We start from the raw sequence: 26,012 nt of genomic DNA on the forward strand, positions 1-26,012 counted from the left end.
ATTCAAAATCGATAATATACTAATATAACCTTTGGCTGGAACACATATGCTGCTGCATTATTTATTACTGAGCTTAAATTAAGAGGTAAAAATGAAGATTTCCAAATAAAAACCATGAGCTTCAAACAAAATTCTATTTACACTATTTTACCGATTTTTATTTATTTTGTGTTTGTCTCTATTCCACGTCTTCGATTGCATTTTATAATGTTGCAGCTCCTCTGCGTATTCCGGCTGCAACATTTCTATATAATTTTGAGGACTGCACATCCCCGCTTACTCCCTGAAGAATTTATTATATCCACCATCCAAGAGATAAAGCTCTGGGTAATCTAATGCAGGGTATGCAGTCCCGTTTTTTTTCTATCTATCTATCTGCAACTGGAAAAAATGAGATAAGTATTTTCTTAGCTTCAGGTTGCTATAGAAAATTAATGGGGAACGTTTGAGTACTTACAGGTTAGGTCCACGTTCACTTGAAAATTCACAGTGGAAAATCAAAAATTTAATTTTTTCTTTTCTTGTATGATTTATTGAGAAATTCAGAGATTTGCTGTCTCACATAAAGATTCACGGCACCACTTATATGGCCGCCATTAAACTGATAGGGATACCGGCAATCAATTATTTTGAATTCCACATTTATAATTCTGCCTGTAATTAGGTCGGCCACAGTTGAGGCAGTTATGGACTTTAGGTCCTGATGCCTTCCTTTCGTAATCGGCAGGGTATAGGGCCAGCTGAAGTCCCCTATGAGTTCCTCCTCAGTTGACCTCTGCACGGCAGTTATTATTTCGTCTCCAGAGAAGGCGGGTTCAAGTACCGGCTCTTTATTACTCGCAAGCTTGATCCTCTTAGTCTTCACCGGACTGGTGTCGTTTGGCCGCTTGATGGAATTTTTCTCAATTTCCTGGTGCGACATCTTTCTTATTTCGTTCCGATGAATGTAATCCTTAAAAATGCAATTTTAACATAAAGTATATTTCTCTCTTCAGCTCTTAATTTTTTGTTTCTGTTGGCAACATTCCTTCAATTTTTTTTGATGGAGTGATGAACAAATCAGGAGTGGAATTATTTCAATTATCTTCCGATTATCTGTTGATAATTGACTAATTTTTTCAGTATCGCGTTCGAAAATATTCAAAATTAGCACATTAATACAAATACTCCACTGAAAGAATTTTTTTGGAGTACGAATTATTTTCGGAGTTATAAACATTTCTCTCTTTGATTTTATTTGGGTATATTATTTTTAACTACGTTCAAAACAAAATGAATCAATTTTTGATATAACTGCTTTTTCAAGGAAAAAGCGAAGGGATCTAACAACTCTTTAACTCTAGTTCGTGCTCCACAACAATTCTTTCAGTGCAATGTTAGTATGTACTTTATCAGAATCAATCATAAAATGAATTTCATTATTAGAAATAATAAATTAAATTGGAAAAATCCTTCAACAATTAATTAATCGCACACAACTAATAGAGTGTAGATGAAATCTCTGAACTTGGGTCAGATATACATCTTTTATGCAAATTCCGCAAAAAAAGCATATTTTGGACATATTATCTGAAGAACGAATGATGACATCTTTCAAATTTACTCTATCATTTTTAAAATTGATATTGTTGTTCAAACGTTATCCACTGACTAATTTATCAAAATAATATAGGACATAAACTCCGCAATAAGAGCCGTCGTCTTGTTTATCATGTTGCTTCAATTCGATGGACCATTCAAACATCTATACAAAAATTTGTTTTATAAAATTCTGCGTATTTTAAAAAATTACCTAGATACAATAAAGATTTTCTTTATGTGCTGCCGTATGGCAGCCAAACCAAAATGGGGGAAACTGGACCGATCCATTTTATCCGAGTAATTTTGAAGTATGGGAAATATTGAAATATCTTTCTTGAATTCTACATTCGAAAGTGAAGGGTGGTTTGCACCGAAACCACAGTTGGAAAAACTTGAAACTCATTTTCATTCTTATTGAATATATTCAAACAAATATCTATTATGAAATTAGATAACCGTCTCTAACCGATAATATTTCAAAATCCTCAGAAGTAATTTCCTTTACATCACATTCAAAATCTGCCAAAAATGAAATATAATATTTTATACCTATATTTTTATAATAGCTTAAAGCAGAAACTAATCCGTTCGGTAGAATTACTATTTCACTTGATGGTCTCCATTTGATTTCTGATTGATTTGGAAATATATGGCTACATTATGAAAAAAAAAAACCGCTTTAATTTTGGAAAAGTATCCCTTCAACGTTTATTATTCCTGAATATTCGATCTATTTGAATACACTAGGTCCAAATTACAAAATTACACCAATCTTTATTACTTATCTCGAGGAGGTATTTGATAATAATAAGGGTGCGTTTTAAAAATAGTTTTTATTTCAAATGCTATTTTATTAATTTTTCCTAACGAGATTGCATCCGGTAAAAAAAATCTACACCAGTACGGACATTTCGCTTCAATTAAACCATTGTCATTCATCAATCCATCCCGAGAAACCGCAAGAAATTGATACGAGGCAGGAATTAGGTACCAAACCCTAAAAAATGCACTTCGTATTATATTAGTAGCTGCTTCATAGGCTTGGACCGCACGTTTTTCTAGATCTATTCCATGTTTAACAGCTACAGTCGGATATTGAATTCCTGTTTATTAAAAGAAATAAAAAATTATATTCTTTCCAATCTCCTACAAATATTCTAGGGATTGTCATTGAAATATTTATTACATTGCTCTTCGAAATTAATCGTAGAGGGAAGGCCTTCTTTCTGTGGCTTTACCTGCACAAAATTTACAAAAAACATCTCCGCTAAATGTTGCTTCAAGATCTCCATCTATCGGCTCTATCGCACTTAGCATATAATTTATATTATTAATATCAGACCCACTAAGTTTCGAACTCAAGCATTCCGTCTTTACAATAAATGCAGAGATCCGACGATTATTTATTAGGCTGAACCTATTAAGAATTCTTAAGTGCCCTATTCAAGAACGTTTCCAGACAGTTATTATGCATCATTTTTTCTTCCTTCTTCCAAACCTCATGTGAAGCAAGACCATCATCTTTTTTTTATTCTAAGTTTTACTGCACTTGGATTTAGTAATATTTTCGGAGCATTCTTTATAAACAAAAATCACATATTTACTTGCATTTTACCGTCTATACGACCACGCAATACTCTCTTTGCTAAGATATATTTCAAAATACCAAACCATCTCTCAACAGGAGCGTTGCTCAATCTCTCCTTGTTTTTCAACAATATTCCACTCCAGAGGGGAGGAAGGGTATATAATGTTTAAAAAAACACAGAAAGAACTCACAATTTTTATATTCGTTCTCGCTAAAATTACCTGGATCGGAGTTCAATGACAAAGGTTTTAGAATTTCTCTCAAATACTGACATAATAATGTCGAATCAAAATTGTCACTCTCACTTGTATTCAATTTTAAATTAACTTCAATCTGAATATCATCTATTAAAGGACCTGAATAACTCGATATATCAAATAACTTTCTGAAGTCCTCTTTGAACGTTGAAATTTTAGTATCCGAATTCGTTACAATATATAAATATTTGATCCAAGAACAAAAAATTTCCTTATCATTAATATTATATGCCGTGGCAACAATTTCTTTTACAAGTCGACTTACGTTATGTAATCAATAATTTATAATCAATATCTCGAGCCATTAATTTAAAAAGGTGCACCTCTATTTAGCAGAGGTGCAGTTCTATTTTAATTAAATTAAATAATTCGTTGCTTGACAATATACGAAAAGTCACATCCAAATAATCTTTCAATTCTAGAGAATTCAATGCTATCGATGCAGCATTCAACAATGCTGCCGTCAATTTCTTGTGAGAAGCACAAAAATCCCTGAATTTTAGGAGTCCCGCACCTATGCTGCCCCCATCATATTGAGAGGAAATCATTTCCACAGCTGGACATATTCTACCAGAGTTTTCTAAATTAAAGTTTCTTAAGTATAAAACTTTACCCTTTCCATCAAATCAATTACATCATTTACATGTCTTTCATTTTTTGCCAAGGCTTCTGATAAAACTTTTCTATAGGCTGCGTCAAATTTTACAGTTTTTTTTTCGCAGAGTATCTATCTAAATTTATTATGTCAATCTGACATTGTTCTGAAGCCTTTACATTTCTTTCTTCAACGATTTTCTTTCAATTCCTCTCATTCTGTCGCTTTATTATTCAAATGGCTGAAATTAATATATATCCGAGTCCATTACCTCGGCCATATAATCTGTTGTGTTTAAAAGAGGAAGTACACATTTTTTAAAGAAAGTTTGACACAAGAAGCATATATTTTGAAATGCATAATTAGATATCTTCACATATCGATAAGTTTTATAATTCAAATTACAGGTATTTTTGACAATTGTTTCATTGATTGAATATACATACTTTTCCGAAATGAATTTTCCATCTTTACAGCTATTAAAAATAAACCTTCCCTAACGAGGCAATTTTTATATGGAGTACATTTGTTTTCATCAGTTTTTTATTTTTTTGTTCCTTTTGGCAACATTTCTTAATTTTTTTGACGGATTGATGAACATATAACGAATCGGGCGAGCACGTGAAAAAATCAGAACTTATTTCTTTTCTTGTTCTATAGGAGATATCCGATATATCTTTCGTGCAATCTTGCATTTGAAAAGAACTCACTATTAATATTTCTGAAGAAACTGGCGTTTGTAACTAATACCTTAAAACTGGGAGGTGATGAACTTTCATAAAGAGTTTATGATCTTGAAGATAAGTACTAACATACCCAGCCATTAAGTTGGAAAACCTCCATCAACACTCTTTCAGCACTCAGGAATTTGATGCTATTTGATAATGTAGGTATTCAACATTGTGAAGCTGAAATTAGTCACGACTTTTTGAAAAGCAGGCCATTTCGCTTGAAGTGAACGAAAAAATGGATCTTCATTTAAGGAACCAGGCTCCTCTAATCAACTAACATTATTTGAACATGCCACCATCCTCACAACAGTTCAAAGTCTTTTGGATTTTAATTACCCCAGCCAGTGGCGGATTTACATATTTGCCGCCAGAAGGCTATTAAAATTTTGCCGCCCTTACCACAATTATTTAGTTCAAAATATTGGGGAAAATTTTGTGTCAGTGAATATGTAACATTGAGATTTGTACACCGTTTTACTAATAACTACTCATAATTATTGTGACCTAGGCATAGACCTAATAAAACATGGACAGGCCTTCACGTGGTTTTCCCGGTCACCGCATCGAGGAATACTTACGAGAGAGAGGGGGGTGGTAGAAAAGAGAGATAACAGCAGTCCCTGGTAGTAAACGTCAAGCTGGTAGCTGGTAGAGAATAAATCAACGTTGCCGCTTCAACCAAGTTATCGAGTAAACTCGGGAATTCTACCAGTCCGCTGATCCTCCATGTTGCATTTTTGGGTGGTTGTCGGTAGATTTATAGATTTTCTATTAATTTGTAGCAATTTTTGTACTGAAATCAACTACGAAAATGTTATCAAATCAACTATATTTTTCTCGTATTGAAACTATCAAGTGCTGATAAAATAATAGTTTCAGAGATTGCGAGTGAAAACCCTAAAAAGTTTATCAAAAAAAAAATACTGACTGAATTTTTTTTTAATATTTTTATTAATGTAGAAAAACTTGAGAGTTATATAAAACAACAATATTATCTCATTCGCCAGGGTCTGATTTTATATACACTGAAATTACTCGTGATTTGGGAAGATAAAAGGACCCCTGCTTTGGTTTCTGGCTACACAGAGAAAAATTAATCGTTGAAGTGAATTTTTTTAAGCATCTCACCCTCCATGAGCAAAAACATGTGTGGTATAGAGAAAAGGGCAATAATTTTAAGTACATTTATTGATACTTTCACAAATAATATAAAATTTCCTGCTGGGGAAATATTTATATGATGATTAATCATTCACAATTTTTTTTCCAATTATTTTGATAGGTTCTTCATCAGGTGATTTAGTTGCTCTTCTCTGGCACTCCTGGCAGTAATATTTTACTGCTCCTGTTTCTTTATCGTGTGGCTTTACAGTGTTAGATTTCTGTGACACTGATTAACAGAAAATATTGAGTTTTGAGTTTGCCGATGTCACAGGGCTTACTGAATATCAACATGATTCACATCTCTTCTCTTTCTAATATTAAATCCAGATTGGAGTTTAGTATTTTCTTCGGACATGCCTTGAAATAGAATGTGATGGTAGATATGTAACTACTTCGTTTAGAACAACATTATTTATAATATTCAATAATATATACCTACTATCTCGAAATTCAAGTCACCTCTACAAATTCTTGCTGTGGCCTTATGAAATATAGGAAGTAGATTAGGTATATTCCTTGTGATTGTTTGTGAATTATGTCTTATATGTACATGAAATAACAAAGAAACTCTTTTATTGGTCAATTTTTTCCAAAAATAAATCTCTTCCGCTTTATTAGCATGTAGCAGTCGATTCTAAAAACCTAGTTTTCTGCTAAATTGCTTGTGAGGAGAATGAAATATCGATTGAAAACACAGTAGCTGAACAGTAAACAATAAACATATGATTTTGACGTTTTCTACCATATGTCCATCTCTTTCTAACGTACTACTCGTGACCTCTCTCTCTCAGGGCCTGTCCATATTTTATAAGGTCTATGGACCTAGGGAATCGATGTGTCAGTTCCCGAGTTCCCAGATCAATTTTACAATGCAACGATTAAGATGAGATTTCACAAGACATAGAATGTTTATTTCTGAATAAAATAAAATTTAGTCATTGACTTCTAGAGAGGCGAAGTAATGAATATATTAATTGATATTAGTCACACACATATACATTCAGTAAACGTAATTAAATCACTTTTATTGGGCACACAGTTTGAAATAGAATAGATTTATTCTATATCAAATGAAAAGAAGAAATTTATTATCATTAAGTATGGCACACCATCATGGTAACTGGTCCAACAGTTTCAAAAATTAAGGGGTGATTCTTCGTCAGAAATTAGGCTGGACCTTTAATGTAAAATTTTCTTCTCTGAGTCCCAGTGCTTAGTTACAGCCCGAAAAGCAGTTTTTAATTTTTTCTTGAGAATCGAAAAACTGACAAGAATGAAATCAGGCAGATTTTATGCGGGGTAGAAATTTTTGGTGCTGTTCCTCTATGAATGAAAGTGCTAGAAAAACCCACTCCTAAACATTGTTCCGCTTTTTTTTTTTCATGTCCATATTTCACAATGAAAGATTGATTTTGGATAGCTTGATCTTTTCTTCACAAATAAGTTCTCTTCTAGTTTCTTCTGAAAATTCAGGGTTTTTCAGTTATTAGCCAAAAATGAAATTTTGACGATTTCAAAAAGTTCTCCTAACTTTTTTGTCATTGAAGTTACAGATTTGAAACTTGAACCTTCTACATGCACTCTTATATGTAGAATGCACCAAAAATTTCTTTTCATTTCGAAATATTAGGCGAACTTTCGTTTTTTCAAAAGCAAACTTTCATTGAATTTATTATTTTCGAATTGAAAAGAAAGATTCTGTCAGTAGGATCTACGTATAAAAGTGACTTAGAACTTTCAGATCTGTAACTTCAAACACAAAAAAGTTATGAGAACTTTTCGAAATCGTCAAAATCCCAATTTTTGTTTATAACTCAAAATTTAGAAATGATAGGCCAGTTCTGTTTTCAGATTTAAATTAGTCATGAAAAAAGAGCTCGAGAATGTGTTATCCGTTTTCTTTTAGTTGCTATAGTTGTCGAGATCCCCTCAGTAGACAACGAATTTTGCCCATCCTGTACATAGAGCCATAGATACGAACTTCTGGACAAACATTTCTTGAATTGTGTTTTTGTTTGAACCGAAGAAACACATCCCAACGATTCAGAATCTGGTTTCACCAAAATTTTTCAACCTCACGAAGTTTCAGTATAGAGTCCCATGCGGCCGAAATAAGAGGGAAACAGGAAAATAGTAATGATTCACTACTTGTTCAGTTTTTTTTTTATATTTAGGGAAAATCAGATGTAGATAGATATTAAAATATTTTTGAAATACAAGTATTTCAGTTTCTATAATTAGTACAAACAAAATTGTCCCCAAATTTGCCGCCCCCTGAAATCTGCCGCCCTAGGCTGCAGCCTACTCAGCCTCTATGGTAAATCCGCCACTGACCCCAGCATAATAATGCACCCTTTTACTTGTACTGTGGGGGGGGAGGCGAATTATAATTGCAGTTTAATCTAGATGTAAAGGCTGATGCATTACTAAATGCTTATAATTCCAATTTCTCTATCAGTAAATATGAACTCGTATACACTTTGGAGATGTTTTGGATGCCCATTACGCATTTTTATCACATCAATTGCATCTTTTGCTAGGGCTCCAGAATGCACTTTTATATTTCACTTTATTGAATTTCACAACACCTAAATTTTTGTTTCGCACTCCTCATCTGAAGTAACGATGTCGTTTTTTCATTGCCCCTAAATCTTTCACATTCAACATTTCTTTTTTAACAGTTTTCTGATCTAAAAATCCAATAGGGGAGTGATGTTCAGTACAAATTTTTCACCTAGAGGGTAGATTTAATATGCATTTATTTTGAATGACTCAGATCTCGTCCTGAAGTTTTTATTTCATATTTTTCTTTTATAATTTACAATTGGTATGTAATAATCTCGAGAATAATCTTCTCATTCACTAAGTAGATATACTTCTGCGACGCAAAATATTCATTTTTATGTATCGATAATTCATTTTCATTTGTTGAAAAAATCCCGCCTTAAATTTTCTGTTTTTGTGACGTTCGTTCCTTCTTACTTAAAGACACATTCTTTCAATGGCTCCTATTATATCCCTGCTTTTCTCCTACAACCATCTGGCTGAGTTTCTCTTGGTAGAATTATATTTTCTTTATTGGAAACGTCTTTTCCAGTGACCTCCACCTGTTCATCTACTTGAAGTAGGAGCGAGCATTTTTTGTGTCCTAAGTTTTGAGCCATTTCATCGGCGTATTCCAAATCACGCCGTCAACTGCCTGTCTGTTGTCTATGTCAGGAGTACCCTGATATGTTTCCCTGTCAATCTGCTTCCATTATCAGGCACTGCTAAATTTACAGCCGAAGCAAGTCTTTCCGAAGAAACTGATGAGGCACGACAAGTTAAATATTTCAGGGAAATTTTGGAAATCACTGAAGCGAAATGCTGGCATTTCACCCAGAATTTTATTGGATTAGACTTTCATTCCAGTAATGGTGGTCCAGATATTGTTTCAGCTCATTGGGGACGGAGCCAGAATCTGGAACCTCTTGTGTTGCAGTAGGGTTAATAGTTTTTCATGCCTGCTCCAGATTGACAATTCATGGCTCTGTTCGGCATTTACTTTAAGAGCGTTGCTATTCGAAGAGCCCTGACATCTACGCCTATGCTCTGATCGAACTTCGTTACTTATTTTTGTAAAAGCATTCGAAACAGCTATTGGAGAGGTGAGAGAGAGAAAACGTTTTAACCTGGGATTCAAAATAGTGGCTATTGAAAGAAAACTATTCTTTTCTGACGGAGCAAGCTTAGTCAGCCGCTTTTACAGTCATCAACAGTGGTTGAAGCTTGGTCTGTTACTCGTTAATAATTTATTTTATAATGTACGCTTTTTCATCTGGTCTAGGGTATGATTCTCTTTCAGACAAAATTAAACCTATATTTCCCTTCTTCTTAATGATGTTGTTAATAAAACTCGAACTCTATTTACAAGTTTATTCACAAATATACACGTTGGGATCACAGAGATAAATGTCTCTGATCGGATTATGGGAATGCTGGCATTCGAAGTTCGGTTGAAAGATCGGCGCGTCGGCTGAATGTCAAACTGCCTGTGGGGGATTATTCGAATAAACATCGTTTATTCGATTTTTGGCGCTGATCGATTCAATTGGGATCGTTCATTTGACGATAGATTTTTTATTCTTATTGAACGAAGAGGTACAGAGTTGGAGAATAATGTATAAGAAATAAAAATGTAGATATGTTTTAGAAAATAATATATTATTATTCTTTAATAAAACAATATCAATTAATATATACATAATTTTTCACAAAAACATCGAAATTTATTTTTATTTTAAGAATTCGAATTTAAAAATATAATTTTATCCAAATTCTTTGGCGATAGTCTGTTTCTTCGCAGATTAGTAATTTGGCCAGTATTAGAAAACACTCTTTCTGAAGGAACGGATGTCCCAGGAACCGATAGATATTTCATGGCCAATTCATTGAGTTTTGGTAGAACCGACTTATGCTTCGACCAGAATTCAGAGGATTCATTTCTCTCTCCAGAAGAGGAAAGTCCAAATATTGTCTCGTTGTATAGCCATACTTGCTGTGATTGTTGTTGTCTTTTTTTCTGAAGCGATCCAAGAAAGTCCATATTTTGATTTTATTTTGTGGTGGCTCTTGTTCAGGTGACTCATTCCGTAAGGTGCTTTGCGTGGGTGCAAGAGGATGCTGAAGAGCGAAAATTTGTTTCGCTTCATCTGTTACCCACACTTCTGCTCCCTTCGCATTACCTCTATTCCGAAAGCTAATTTCTTGAATCGCGGGTCAAGAAATGTAGCTTTCGAATATGGTCTCGAGCAGCTTTGTTTTAATTGTTTTTCCTGCATCGGTGCATGGGTTGAGCATCCTTAGAGAATATTGAAATCCTCGGACCAGGGGTATTATGAGGGAAACAGTTGGGTAGGTTTTACTCGATATAATCGTTGTCAATATTTCGAGACTTTCCTTCAATATATTCCATTCTTCCGAATCAGGAAATATTAATGGTGCCGACTCGTTAGCTACCACAACACATAGAGGATCTGTTATTTGGTACAGCCTTTCCAACATTAGGTTACAAGAATTCCATCTGGTTGCAACATCCTGTTCCACTTTTAAGAGAGGAAGTCCCATTTGCTGTTGAACCGACGTCAATGTTTCACTTGCTAAACTGCTGTGTTTGAAGTGACCCGCAATAGTTGTACATTTTTTCAAAATCTGCCCTAATCTCTCATTGCTATTTATAGCCTCGGTTACACTAAGATTTAATGTGTGGGCGACGCAAGGTAAATGGTATAATTTTAAGTGTTCATTTACCGCATTCTTAAAATTTGCACCGTTGTCAGAAAGTATTGACACCACCTTACGGTCAATTTCCCACTCACTCATTGTACTTTTTAAGAAGGATGCTATGTTTGTACCTGTGTGAGATCCTGGTATTCTCTGGTAACTAGAACACGTGCCACTAATTCTGTCTCATAAATGAAATGTGAAGTCCCATAATGTAGGATTTCGCACTGTCTGAAGTCCAAATGTCTGTTGTTAACGACACATATTTTACACTACTCAGCATATTCCTTAAACATGAAACTGCTTTTTCATAGGTAACAAACTATATAAGTCAATTTCTTTCTGCTAGGAGGTTTATACATAGGGCACAGTTCATTAGAATATTCAAGGAATAAGGAATCCTTCATTCTCTTCAAGTGAAAGAGGCTGATATAATCTTTCGTTATCATATTCAAAAGTTTTCTGTCAATTTCGGCAATTTTTGTTTTCGAAAGTTGATTTGAACTTCTTACAGCGGTAAGTTTCAGTTGCCTCGGTTTTTTTTTGGGAATTTGAATTTGTTCCGTTCTTCCTTGGAAAGGACCTGGTATTGCATCCAAATTCGAAGGAGCTGCCTGTGACGTAGATGGATTTGCAAAATCTTCAGCGATTTCAGTTTCTGCCTCAGGGCGGGTTTTATCTTCTTCATCTTCTTTTATATGAAGTGGATGAGATGCTGTTTCAAATTAGTTGTGCCTCCAAAATACTTCAAGCTTTTTTGCAAAAATTGCAGGAAGCACTCTGGTTGTCCATCTTGGTAAAATACTTCCAAACCAGATTTTTTCGCTCCGGGTGCCATGATTATCGACTATCGAGCCTGTTAAAATGTTATCAAATTTCGAGTTTAAAGATCGACTCCAGAAATGAATTTTTCTAATTGAAGATGTATTTTTATAGATCGTAACTAAGGAATGCTTTCAATGTTTTTTATACAGAAAATATATTTACAATTCACACTTACCCCAATAAGTCTCATAATCGAATTTGAATTCCCTGCATTTTTAAAACTTCATTAAAAAGTAGGTCCAGCTTTTGAAGAAACCCTTTCACATGGCACAGAAGTAGGTGGCACACATAATCGGTGCTTCATTAAAATATATAAATTTGGGTATAATAATTTACGCTGGTGCCACCATTGGAGAGGATCATCAGTTCTCTTGATTAGTGGATCATTCAAATACTTATCAATTTCAATTATACTGGCTGCGGTGGGGTTTCGGATTACATCCTTCTTCACTTCCTGATCAAATTCTGCCCAGAAGTTCAAACTTTCTGCATTGTTTGATGCATTGGGTAGCTGCTTTGATATTACTGGTAATGATAAATTATCCTCAGCAACAATCAATGCTTGCAATTTCGATTATATGGATCTGAGGCACTGTTCATACCTATCCCTACTAAAGAATCCATGTTTTTTTCAATCTGGAATCCAATAGAGCAGCACCTGTCACCAGAGGATTATTCTCTATATCACCGAACCTGTGGATCAACTGATCACGAAGAATATAGAGGAACCTCAAATATTTATCAGGACCATTCGTCTGAATCGCTCTCTCCACATGGTTTTTATAATAATGAAAAAGATAACGCCTTAAGAGGAAGGCACTGAACAATAAGATCGAGTAACGTCAATTCCAAACGTTTTCCATCGGAGAAAATAGCCATGTTGCCCTGACGAGGTCAAACGAGACAGAAAGCATGGTCAGCATTCTGCTTTTCTTCGATGGAATGAATAATGACATCTTTCAAATTTACTCTATAATTTTTAAAATTGATATTTCTATTCAAACGTTCTCCACTGACTAATTTATCAAAATAATATAGGACATAAACTCCGCAATTAGAGCCGTCGTCTTGTTTATCATGTTGCTTCAGTTCGATTGATTCATTAACATCTGTACAAACATTTGTTTTATAAAATTCTACATATTTTAAAAAATTACCTAGATACAATAAAGATTCTCTTCCTGTGCTGCCGTATGGCAGCCAAACAAAAATGGACCGATCTATTTTATCCGAGTAATTTTGAAGTATGGGGAATTTTGAAATATCATCTTGAATTCTACATTCGAAAGTGAAGGGTGGTTTGCACCGAAACCACCATATGATACAAATATTCTTTTACTTATAGTAAAGTTGGAAAAACTTGAAACTCATTTTCATTCTTATTGAATATATTCAAACAAATATCTATTATGAAATTAGATTACCCTAACCCTAACCGATAATATTTAAAGACCCTCAGAAGTAATTTCCTCCACATCACATTCAAAATCTGCAAAAAATGAACTATAATATTTTTTACTTATATTTTTATAATAGCTTGAAGCAGAAACTAATCCATTCGCTAAAATAACTATTTTACTTGATGGTCTCCATTTGATAAACGGGGGATTTTTGATTGATTTGGAGATATATGGCAACGTTTTAAAAAAAACCGCTTCAATTTTGGAAAATATCTTTCCAACGCTCATTATCACTGAATATTCGATCTATTTGAATACCCTTGAAGGTCCAAATTACAAAATCACCAATCTTTATTTCTTATCTCGAGGAGGCACTGTATTTGATAATAATAACGGTGCGTTTTAGAAAGAGTAGCCGTTTTTATTTCAGATGGTATTTTATTAATTTTTGCTAGCGAGATTGCTTCATCCGGTAAAAAAAACTATACCAATACGGACATTTCGCTTCAATTAAACCATTGTCATTCACCAATCCATCCCGAGAAACCGAAAGAAATTGATACGAGGCAGGGATTAGGTACCAAACACGAAGAAATACACTTCGTATTATATTAGTTGCTGCTTCATAGGCTTGGACCGCACGTTTTTCTAGATCTATTCGGGGTCACGGGATGCCGTGACACGCATTTTTCTTTCTCTGAATCAAGCTAGTGATTATATTATTATCTATCTTTAAGTCCTGATATTCTTTCCAATCTCTTTCAAATATTCGAGGGATTTTTTGTAATTTTTGTAATTGCATTGAAATATGTATTATATTGCTCTTCGATATTAATCGTAGAGGGAAGGCCTTCTCTCTGTGGCCTTACCCGCACAAAATTCACAAAAAAAATTCCGCTAAATGTTGCAATATCCATCTATCGGCTCTATGCCACTTGGCACATCAGACCCACACAGCTGCGAACTCAAGCAATCCCTCGTTACAATAAATGTAGAGATCCAAACCTCTTGTGAAGCAAGACCATCATCTTTTTTCTCCTTATAAGTTTAGTGCACTTGGATTTAGTAATATTTTCGGAGCCTTCTTTATAAACAAAAATTACATATTTTCGTATTTTCCTGACGATACGACTACTTTTTTCACGTATTACTCTCTTTGCTAAGATATTTTTCAAAATACCAAACCATCTCTGAACAGGAGCATTGCTCAATCTCTACTTATTCTTCAACAATATTCCACTCCAGAGGGGAGAAAAGGGAATATAATGTTTAAAAAAATACTGAAAGAACTCAAAATTTTTATATTCGTTCTCGCCCGGATCGGAGTTTGGTGACAAAGGTTTCAGAATTTCTCTGAAATACTGACATAATAATGTCGAATCAAAATTGCCACTTTCACTTCTATTCAATTTTAAATTTATTTCAATCTGAATATCATCTATTGAAGGATCTGAATAACTCGATATTTCAAGTAACTTTCTGAAGGCTTTTGAGAACGTTGAATTTTTAGTATCCGAATTCGTTACAATATATAAATATTTGAACCAAGAACAAAAAATTTCCTTATCATTAATATTATATGCCGTGGCTACAATTTCTTTTACAAGTCGACCTACGTTATGGTTTTTATAATCAATACTATGTAATCAATATCTCGAGCCATTAATTTAAAAAGGTGCAGTTCTATTTTATTTAAATTGAATAATTCGTTGCTTGACAATACACGAAAAGTCACATCCAAACAATCTTTCAATTCTAGAGAATTAAATGCTATGGATGCAGCACTGAACAATGCAAAGCTGAAGTCTGTAATGATTTTCTGAAAATCCGTTAATTTCTTGTGAGAAGCACAAAAATCCCTGAATTTTAGGAGTCACGCACCTATGCTAACCCCATCATGTTGAGAGGAAATAATTTCCACAGCTGGACATATTCTACCAGAATTACATCCGCATAAAAATAAACTTTATTTTCCATATTATTGGGACGACGCACTATAGTTCCAGTTGAATCTAAGTATAAAACATCACCTTTCCATTAAATATCAATTACATCATTTACATGTCATTTTTTGCCAAGGCTCTGATCAAACTTTTCTATAGGCTGCGTCAAATTTTACAGTTTTTTCCGCAGAGTATCTATCTAAATTTATTATGTCAATCTGACGTTGTTCTAAAGCCTTTACATTTAACATTCCTTTCTTCAACAATTTTCTTTCAATTCCTCTCATTTTGTCGCTTTATTATTCAAATGACTCGGCCATATAATCTGTTGTGTTTAAAAGAGGAAGTATAAATTTTTTACAAGAAAGTTGGACACAAGAAGCATATATTCAGATTGGGGGTTATTTGGGATTGCAGTCAAAAAAACGAATGGATCACTCTTTATTCTTTATACTCGAGCTTTCGGAATGTATTCATTCCTTCCTCAGGAGCAGCTACAATTCAAAAAACAACACAGATTAAATCGTACAATCAAAAAATAATTTCTCTTACAATGTGAGGTTTTCTCGTTTTTTTGACTGCAATCCCAAATAACCCCCAATCTGAGTATAAGCAGACAGTCGATACTTATTTACCTGAAGCATATATTTTGTAAATCATAATTAGATCTCTTCACATATCGATAAGTTTTATAATTTAAATAACAGGTATTTTTGACAATTGTTTCATTGATTGAATATACATACTTTTCCGAAATGAATTTTCCATCTTTACAGCTATTAAAAATAAACTTTTCCTAACGAGGCAATTTTGATATGGAGTACATTTGTTCTCATCAGTTTTTAATTTTTTTGTTCCTTTTGGCAACATATCTTAAATTTTTTGATGGATTGATGAACATATAACAAATCGGGCGAGCACGTAAAAAAATCAGAACTTCTATCTCTGAAAAAGCGTCATAAATTCGCCCTATCTTACAAATTTAAATCAATTCTCACACAATTTGTTTTACAGAAGTTCAGGGAAACTAACTTGTCTAGCTATCTTGTCTCATATACAGTAAACAGATACAACCACCCACATGTTTTTCTTAATGATACTTCTAGGAAAAGCCCTTTCAGTGTTGACATCCCACTTTTCGAGAGCATAATCAGATGCTCAATACCATAGCCACGGATTTCAGACCTCATCGTCGTCTTTGGCTGTGTTCGGCTTTCTGACAGTCCGAGAATTGTTTTAGGACTGCGCAAAACTGTTGCGCCCTAGTATTAAATCCTCTGCGCAGTTCTAGAACCATTCTCGGACTGTCCAAAAGCCGAACCCGAAAACAGCTTTTGTCTGTTAGTATTGTTCCGAGATGACTTGAGTCTTGACCCTTATCTGTCGAAAAAATTATCATTTCTTTTCTCATATATCGGATGCTGAATATCCTTATGACGAATGACCACCCAAATTTACTGCCAAACTTAGCAATGAGAATTTTCAATGAGATTCAGGAAAATGATACTCTGCTAGTTCGCAGACGTTTAGGAAAAATTTATTTCCATCATCAGGGCTAGAATAAACAAGTATATCTTCCCAAAATCATCACGTAAAAATCAAAACAAATTGCCAATATTTCGTGTAGAAAGAAATCATATATATAACGATTACAATGAACAGAAAAAACAATATTTATCCACTGGTGAACTTTTGTTGATCAATATCCATTTCAAGTCGTTCCTGAATTCATTTATATTGAGGGAATCAGTTAGACGTTCATTTTTCACTAATTTATGGGAATAGTAAATTACAAAAAAACCGCAATTAAACGCATCCTGCTGAATTATGCGTGCGAGTATTTCTTCCTTCCACTTTAGGCTGTCCATCAGTGTCAATCCCATAATATCTGAGATTTTTCTTGAATGAAAATGTAAATTTTTTTATTTATGGCAGGGTGGATCAATGAAAAATTTATTGAAACGAACTGGTGATTGGAAGAATCGCTTTCACCTTCGAGAATTCAAAGATTTGCAGAAACTCATTGAAAAATGTTTTGTTTTTGAAAATTATTGAAGAGTTTTCCTAGGTCAATATTTGATAACTCTTATCGTTGATCAGGTGTAAAAAATGATCGATAGCAAAGCTTCTCAAACATTGCTTTTCAGAGAATGTCTGAAAATCCTCAATTTATCTCCAACTCAAATGTGATTAATTAGACGTTGCACTATTACTGTACTCGAAATCGAAAGTCAGTCAGCGCGACCGTGGTGGGCGTGGGCGCGGGAGGCGGTGAAACTCGCCGGAAAAATCTCACAAAAAAGTGATTGATCTCCCCGTGAAACTTTGTAATAATGTAAATTATTCATGATTATCAGTGAATATGGGCGTCAGTCACTTTCCCGATAGTAGAAACATCGTCAGTCAGTGGTCGGAAAAATCTGAAAATTGACAAGTAACCGATTTTCACTTGAAATTTTGAAAAATGATTATTTCAATCAAATTGAACGTAAAAATGGACGTCAGTCACGTTTATAGTGGTGGATTCTTGTAGTTGCCTACAATCAGGAAACATTTCAACAATTTCGAGTTTTCATTTCTTAGAAACGCGTCATAAGTCCTATATTCAAACTTCGGCCACGTGATTCATGTCGTCCGATTTTCAGTTAGTTTCGTATTCTTCCCTTCCCTTGTAAATTCATCCTTAATTGTCTTGTTTATATCCACCTGAACATCGGAAAATACAGGAAATGCTCTGATTTTCATGGGCATGAAACATGACACACTGATACCGTAGCCTTCCCCAGGCATCATATAGTTAAATATGAGTCCTCACCGAGTTATATAGGTATCAAATTATTTAACCATTTACCCAGTCGCTTGAAATCGATGAGTGGAAATTCTTTCAAGAGACAAGTTCCTTTCAACTAACAGGTGTTACTATAGTGTGGAGGAGTTCCAAGGACTCCATTTGTTGAATTTATTATTATTTTTTCTCTTGTATTTGTCATAATATATGACATGTCCTATTCATTTCATAAGTGTCCAAAAGAATCATTAAAGTTTATTTATTTATTTATATGATAAAACACCCTGTATAAGCAACAGGGGCGGATGGGCTACCTCGAACCGGCCCGGGAATTCTCTTTCAGACCGGCCCACTTCAGAAATGAAAACTAAGTAGGGGTGGGGGTTCAGTGGCGTAGCTAACAGGATGAGCATTGTTGAAGGTGTCATCAAGCATAAAGGCTGATATTATGATTATGATATTACGTACACAAACGTACGCAGAGTGTAGATGGCAGTGGATATCCATGTATGTTCAATAAATATATTTCAGACAGTGATCAAATTCAATGGATGAGGATTGAGAAAAAATAGTGTGCTAAAAAAGAAAAAATATATATTCTGACATATAACACATGTAACATGTAATGAAAAAAAAAATAGAACAACATGGAAAATCTTATATCTTGAGTGGTATATGAAAAAAGGTATTCAGTTATGAGTTATGAACACTATAGAATTTTATCGTTGTTGTATATGAGCGGAGTTCATTCATTGATTGCTGCTTTTACTTCAACAAAAAAAAAATGAACAACAATGACATCTTTTGCATGCACAACCAGGATATTATTACTAATATTATAACAAGAATACATATCACATCAAGTCTTCTTCGAGAAATCACGAGACCTATCTATATTAATCAAAGAGGATCTATGGTTTACTTCAAAATGCTTTATTGTTCAAACGATCGCACCAAATTGGACAATTCTTTTTTTGTTGTGTCTATTGTTGTTAGGGCAAGGTTTATATAACAAAATATTCCCAAAAAGAATTGTACAGAACAGAAAAAAAGGCATTCCTTTTTCTTACGACCAATCGAGCAATCATAGAGTACTTATAGGTTTGCCGGGTCAGCTAGTATCACTATAAATAGGAAATAGTGTTTGTATTAGTTCAATAAGCATTCAACACACTAAAGACTTTCGCATCAAACTGCTAGTATCTGCAAGCTCATTTATATTGTGTTCATTATCTATTCCACACAATATTTTTTTCAATATTCATAATCATTAAAGATTTCAAGTGCTCATCACTCATGATATTTCTGAGTCTGTTTTTTATATATTTCAAAATTGAAAAACTTCGCTCACATGATACTTGTGTAACTGGCAAAGTTAAAATATACTTATAAATAATATATAAAAAAGGTTAGGCATTTTGATACATATTATATTTCAATATAATCAAATAACAACAGTATACACAGTTTTTTCAATAATTTCCTCTACTCTTACGGCATATACTCTTTGGGTTCTCATTGTCTTCATTCTCAATTGGATGCTCGAATTCGACACATTTTCGAAGGGTCATTTTATAAACGTTCCAATTGCTAACAAAATTATATAATTCCTCCCTAATTTTAGAAGGAGTGGCATCCGGATTAAACTTTATAATTTTGTTCGATATATAAATTGAACCCCTGTCAGGTATACCATTACTTTGCAAATCATTGAAAGATCTGCACATATCAAGAATTTATACGGCAGAAAATATTTTAATGGATCATTACTATTCAACAGCTCTTTGGCCAAGCCAATAGTCCTCTTCATTGACGCAATAAAACCTAGACAAATTGTCTTTCTACTATGATGAATTACATCTATGCCATCGATTTTCAAAGTTTTCAGATAGTGGATGCTCTCTTCGAAAACTTCCTCAAAATATCTAAGTGAAGTTGGTCTGATAGCAGTTTGATAACCTCACTCGATTGGATTCCTTGCATTTAGCATATCGAATATTCTATTAATAGTTCGGATGAATTGAACCGTAGCAGAACTATATTTAAATTGAGACACTTCACATTTGCTATCTAAAAATTCTATAGCATCTGCTACTCGACCGATTATAGTTTGTGTCGCTAGTTTTACATTCATGATTTTATTTTTATAATTCGCATGCTGTGAAGAGAGGCAATTAGCTAGCTTCAGACCTTCACTGCTTTGTAACTTTTCTAATTCTTTTATATATTCCCAAGAAATATTACCTTTCGGAGAATGCAAATTCTTCTCCGCAAAAGTGTTCCGGGCAAACTTCTCCATATGACATAGATCTAAACTACAATACACATTTATATTGGCATCAGAAGAATGCTTGAATGCTACAATCAGATACAATATAATGAACAGAATTGAGATTTGAAATTTGAAAATAAAAACTGTAATCTCACAATGATAATATACGAAAAAAGAAAGCATAATTTTGAAATCACCTTTATAAAATTGAATTTAGAAATGAATAAATTGATGTATTAATAAACCAAATACGATATTTTATAGAATAAATTGTTGCATACAGATTGCAATTTTTTTTAATGATTTTCATTTTTCTTGCGAAATACCTGAAATGGACATTATAGTAGGAAGAAGATGGAAATGATAGAAATAGTTCAGCTTTTTTAACATATCATTTCAGAAAACGTTTGACCGGATTACACGCACAATTTTTATTTTTTTATGGGTGTAGATCACACCAATCACGGTTAGCAATTTCCATTTTCTATGAAGCTTTAGATTTGGTAATGATAATGGTTGGTGATCGATATCTGATTTTGTTCCTTATTCAAAAAATCGAATTTGAATTAGAATGGATCAGCATGTCTAACGGTAAAGGAACATTTTATTTTTCCTAAAACACCATCTTCTCCGACTAGACCATCAAGGATAGTACCAAGAAATGAATATTTCGGGTGAATTAATACTCCTGATTTCCTCACTTCAGTGCCAGTTTCTTTCATATATAAATTTCTAGCCACATCCTAGAATTTACGACCATGGGCGAGGGCCTATAGTCTATCCAAATCCGAGAGGCCAGCGTAAACAAACTGACGAACGCGTGATCTTATTTGAGGATATCCTCTTATTGGTCAAAGCTTTAGGAACGCCATGTGTGCAGGCGAAAGTAAGAACCACTCTCCGCAGAACCGCATTACGTTTGATTCATTTTGTATGCGAATTGTTGTGCAGAACTGCAGAGGTCATTCATTGTTTTGTCTTTCGTAAATTGGTTTACAGTTGTAGCAAGTTATTCAAGTTACAAGCATTTAAGATAATGTCAAGTACTGATACTGCTGAGGAATCGCGTGTTGACTTAAGTCCTCCAAAAAAGAGACGTCTGAAACGACACTTCAGTGCCGAGATAAAAGAAATTATTTTGAATACTTATAAAATTGAGATGATTCAAAATGCAGGAATGTGTTTAAAGGACGTAGAACTCCGAGTTGCTGAGAGACTTGGCATTGGAGCTCGAAGTGTTAGGAGAATTATTTCCGAATACATAAATTCCGGTGTTCTATCACAGCCGGCAACAAATCAAAATCGGACCACCAAATGGGAGTCCTTATCAGATTTCGATAAAAATGTAATACGGCGAAAAGTTCACGAGTTTTTCTTCAGAAATGAACACCCGACTATAGAGAAAGTATTAAAAATAGTTAATGAAGACTCGAATTTGCCAAATTTTAAGAAGAGTACCTTCTCTATTATATTGAAAAAACTTAATTTCAAATATGGACGTCGCCAACGCAACAGTTTTTTAATGGATCGTGACGACATTAAATGTTGGAGAAGAAAGTATCTCACGAAAATTAGGGCCTTCCGTGATGAAAACAGGAAGATTTACTACTTGGATGAAACTTGGGTAAATGCCGGTCATACTAAATCCAAAGTGTGGACCGATGAAACGGTTACATCTTCTCGGCAAGCGTTACTTGCTGGACTATCTACTGGATTGAAAAATCCGTCTGGTAAGGTCTTGAATTTTGAGTTTAACCCTCGTTTGAACCTCGGTTTCATAAAGCTTGATCAGAGAATCAACGATGGATTGACGGATGAACGTCAATTAGTTTTCAGTCGATAAGTTGGTCATAAGCATTCGGAATATCATTCTTGCACCAAATAATTATCTATTCACGCCCATTTAATGCTTCTCAACTGCTACTCCTCCAATATATTCGGAAATATGAAAGTTTCAATGATTTCCTTCGGGAAATCGAATGCCAAATTGTTGATCGAGCAATCAAAGTTTTGTGAAACTTGATGTAAGTACCTTTTTGGTGAAGAACAATTTCAACATTCTTTTTCAAATGTAGTGAATATATTTTTCCAGGCAAAGGGCAGAGAATTATAGTATGTCATATTGGCAGTGACACTGGTTTTTTAACTGGAGGACTCTGGACTTTCCAATCCAAAAAAACTGGTGACTACCATGAAGAAATGGATGGTCAGTCCTTCGAAAAGTGGTTTGAGGGTATACTTCCTAAATTGGAGGAAAATTCTGTAGTAGTTTTAGATAATGCTCCTTACCATTCAAGGAAAATGGAAAAAATTCCTAACTCACTATTCAGAAAGAGTGATATCCAACAATGGTTGAGGGAAAAAAATATTGATTTCACCCCTGACCTCATAAAAGCGCAATTGTTGAAGATAGTCAGGCAGAACAAAGAAAAGTTTGAAAAATACATCGTGGATGAAACTGCAAAGGCCCAAAATATTACCGTTCTTAGATTACCGCCCTACCACTGCGAACTGAACCCTATTGAATTGATTTGGGCCGATGTCAAGAATTTTGTGGCAGATAAAAACACCACATTTAAAATGACTGACGTCCAAAATCTTTTTCAAGAGGCTCTCTCACGGGTTACTTCCGAAAGATGGAGAAAGTGTGTGGAACATGTCAAACAAAAAGTTGAGGTGAACATGTGGAAATTGGATAATATTATGGATGATATAACACCAGTCATCGTCAACTTAGAAGAAAGTTCTGCATCTTCTGACGACACTACGGACTAGTCACTTTTACAAAAAATATTGTAACACATTTATATACATAGTATGTATTAAAGTGGGAACTTTAGATTAATTGTTCATTACTGAGACTCGTAGATAAGCATAGGTACATATTTTTCACCGGAACTGGAACACATAAAAAGTTTTAAAATATAACGCTCTCGGAATAAAATTTATTAGTACACCTCTGCGTTATCACATTCTTGACGCGTGATCATTGCATGGTGCAATGTTTACCGCTGGCCTCTTGGATTTGGATATACTATAGGTATTTTGCAGTTCTCTTTTGCTCAAAATACTCGTATATTATACCTATAAAGGAGATAGTATTCCTTATTTCACATAAATACAACCGAAATAGGAGCCTGTTACTCTCCTTTTGCTTTCGTGACGCCTGCCATAAACTGCTCTGGTGCTGTGGCATGCTATTTACACTCAACTGCCTTTTTTCTTCGGCCGTCAACTCCAAAGTTTTCAAGAAATTTTCAGTTTTGGACTGAATTTTCACCTTCATTTTCCCGTGCTCTATTTATGGATTCAGGTGGATTGAATGAATTATTTCGCATTTCGCAATAATTTCCTTCAGATGCAAAATGTTTCAAAAATCTTGCATTGAAGTGTGAACCTTGTGCCTAGGTCTAAGGCACCATGATTCTTGGGATGTTTTCTCATCATAATCGTTTTTGGTGAGATGAGATTTCTCAAGTTTTAAAACAGACTCAACTTTCAAAGTCAAATAATCCACCATAAGTTTTCTGATGAAATGAGTGTATTCAACATTGTCCTCCCCCTTCAATAATTATTCTTCAATTCAGAAAATTGATTTTCTACTATGGAGTTGCTCGAAGGAGTAGCCATTTCCAAAAGAAGGCAACCCCATAATGGAAAAAACGGCTATATTTCTTCCGTGACGAATGTCTTCTGGGATATGAGGTTTAGCAAATATAATTTGGCCCTTTGCACTATTGGATTTTTCTTCTTGCTGGCTAATAGAATCATAATTTGTTTCATATAGCTTTCCAGGTTCGCTAAATTGTCTATTAACATTCCATATGCCATCATATAATTATTGGGAAGGAACACGCTGTTCACTCAATACAGATAACTGTATGAGAGACACATGTTTTATGTATTCATGATGATCTGATTTCTATTGAATCAATCAATCATCCTTAAACCGGTCTAAACGAGAAAGAGCCTCTAACATTAGTTGCCTTAGAGTACAGTCGTATGCGATTTTTTCCCACTCTCAGAAGTTTGTTGTCACATTCTAAAAATGTCTTATTATTGAATGCATTTTCATTCATAAGTTCTTTCTTGAGGAAATCCATCTCTCGTATCCTCTGATAGAACTGTTTAAATACCTTCTGTGATAATAATCTCGCGAAGAGCTATAAACTGAAACCATTCTAGTTTCAAGGAATAAAAATATTTGGAACCGCTTGCATCCATAATTATTTTATTTCTACTGAGCATTCCTCCTTTCAGAATATTTCACATATTTGAATATAATGCAGCAAACGTTGTTAACATTTTTTTTTATCCGGTTTTTCATATATAAAGTATGGATTAGCTTTTTTTTCCACTAGGAAATAAAAATTCCCCAAGAGTTTTTTTTCTCAATGGGCATATCTGAAAACATTTGTTCGTTATGAAGAGCTAAATTGTGAGTATTCGTAGTTAAAATTTGAGAATTATCACCGATAGGCTGAGATTTTCTTCAGGAATTTTTATTTCATTTGGCGTAATGTCGTGTTTCAACTTCTCCACGGCCTCGGGATTTTGCTCATCACATTCTTTGGCTTTGGGGACATCGGAAGTTGGGGAGCAATTATTGTATTTTAATGTAAGTCTACCAGTTCTTGAAGAATATATAGGATTTCGATTATTTATTGAAGACCTCATTTCTCTGAACTGAATCTTCTAATTACCAACATTCTAATTGAACGTAAAACCCACAATGATAAAATTAGTTACTCTTCACCTCTTTGGGGTTTCTCCATTAGAAATTCCATGAAATTTTGCTGGGAAGATATAATTTTCATGTGATGCTCCCTATCAGAAACATCTTGACCATTTCTTTATTTTGCCATTTCGATTAGTGTGAGTTTCCTTAATACAGTTCCAGCTGTCTCCTGTACCTCCAGCTCTCTTATCCTTATTGCACTATCTTTGTCTTCTTTATTATTCAAATAGTCTAGATAGTTTTTCCTTATAGAAAAACTTGTTCTGTTTCTTCTTCTTACTGGTCCTAAAACACAACTCCATGAAAATGGAGGATAAAGATCAAAGGAAAAAAATTCTAGTGCTCATCTTAACTGTGTTTATTCCAGCTTCTTCATTTTCCTTTCCACCTTCATAATCAGAAAGTGGCATTTCCTTTGTGGTTTCTGGGTGTTCTTTGGAGTTTCCATCCTCACAAATTTCATATATTGGCTCCTCCAAACTGCTGTGCAATACTAGAAATGATGTTATATCAATAATTATCTTAATGATAAAAATTTTAAAATTATTAAATACCTGAATCATCAGTAAATATGATTATTATCTGGTTGGCTTAGTTCAGCACCATGAATTACATCATGCTCAGAGGTCCGCAAGGAACTGCTTGCGAGGCAACTGTCCCTGGCCTTTTTTCCCAAACCGGCAATTTGCTTCTCTTTGATTATTGAGCGTTTTCTCCTTACCAACAATGTTGCTTCTGTATCATCGCAACTAACTTTCGGAACAGACTCCTTTTATGCCAGAACTATTATATCCATGATACAGTTTCAATACTAAGAGCAATAAAAGGGGCTTATTTTTAATAAATTTTTTGTGTGAAATCTTCCAAT

The 26,012-nt window shown here is 34.2% G+C and overlaps 1 protein-coding gene and 1 long non-coding RNA gene across 2 annotated transcripts; both read right to left on the bottom strand.

Annotated features, from left to right (window-relative positions):
* Positions 1 to 276: 276 nt before the first annotated feature.
* Positions 277 to 982, bottom strand: LOC123306971 (M-phase inducer phosphatase 1-like). The gene is made up of 2 exons (XM_044889172.1): positions 563 to 982; positions 277 to 363 (listed from the first exon to the last, which is right to left on the bottom strand). Exons 1-2 carry the CDS (start codon positions 920 to 922, stop codon positions 277 to 279), a joined length of 447 nt encoding a protein of 148 aa, XP_044745107.1. The 5' UTR covers positions 923 to 982.
* A 4,940-nt stretch (positions 983 to 5,922) lies between these two features.
* On the bottom strand, positions 5,923 to 6,730 carry LOC123307829. Its single transcript, XR_006537012.1, has 2 exons — positions 6,376 to 6,730; positions 5,923 to 6,273 (listed from the first exon to the last, which is right to left on the bottom strand). It is a non-coding gene; the product is annotated as an uncharacterized LOC123307829 (long non-coding RNA).
* Between the last annotated feature and the right edge of the window lie 19,282 nt (positions 6,731 to 26,012).

The sequence above is a fragment of the Coccinella septempunctata genome, chromosome 2, assembly GCF_907165205.1.
Source record: "Coccinella septempunctata chromosome 2, icCocSept1.1, whole genome shotgun sequence".
NCBI classification, from domain to species: Eukaryota; Metazoa; Arthropoda; class Insecta; order Coleoptera; family Coccinellidae; genus Coccinella; species Coccinella septempunctata.

What these genes read in the sequence shown, in the direction of transcription:
- LOC123306971 (XM_044889172.1), bottom strand. Translation starts at nt 922, where the DNA reads ATGTCGCACCAGGAAATTGAGAAAAATTCCATCAAGCGGCCAAACGAC. An exon ending in GTGGTGCCGTGAATCTTTAT is followed by an intron (nt 364 to 562) that starts GTGAGACAGCAA and finishes ATAGATAGATAG; the next exon opens with AAAAAAAACGGGACTGCATA.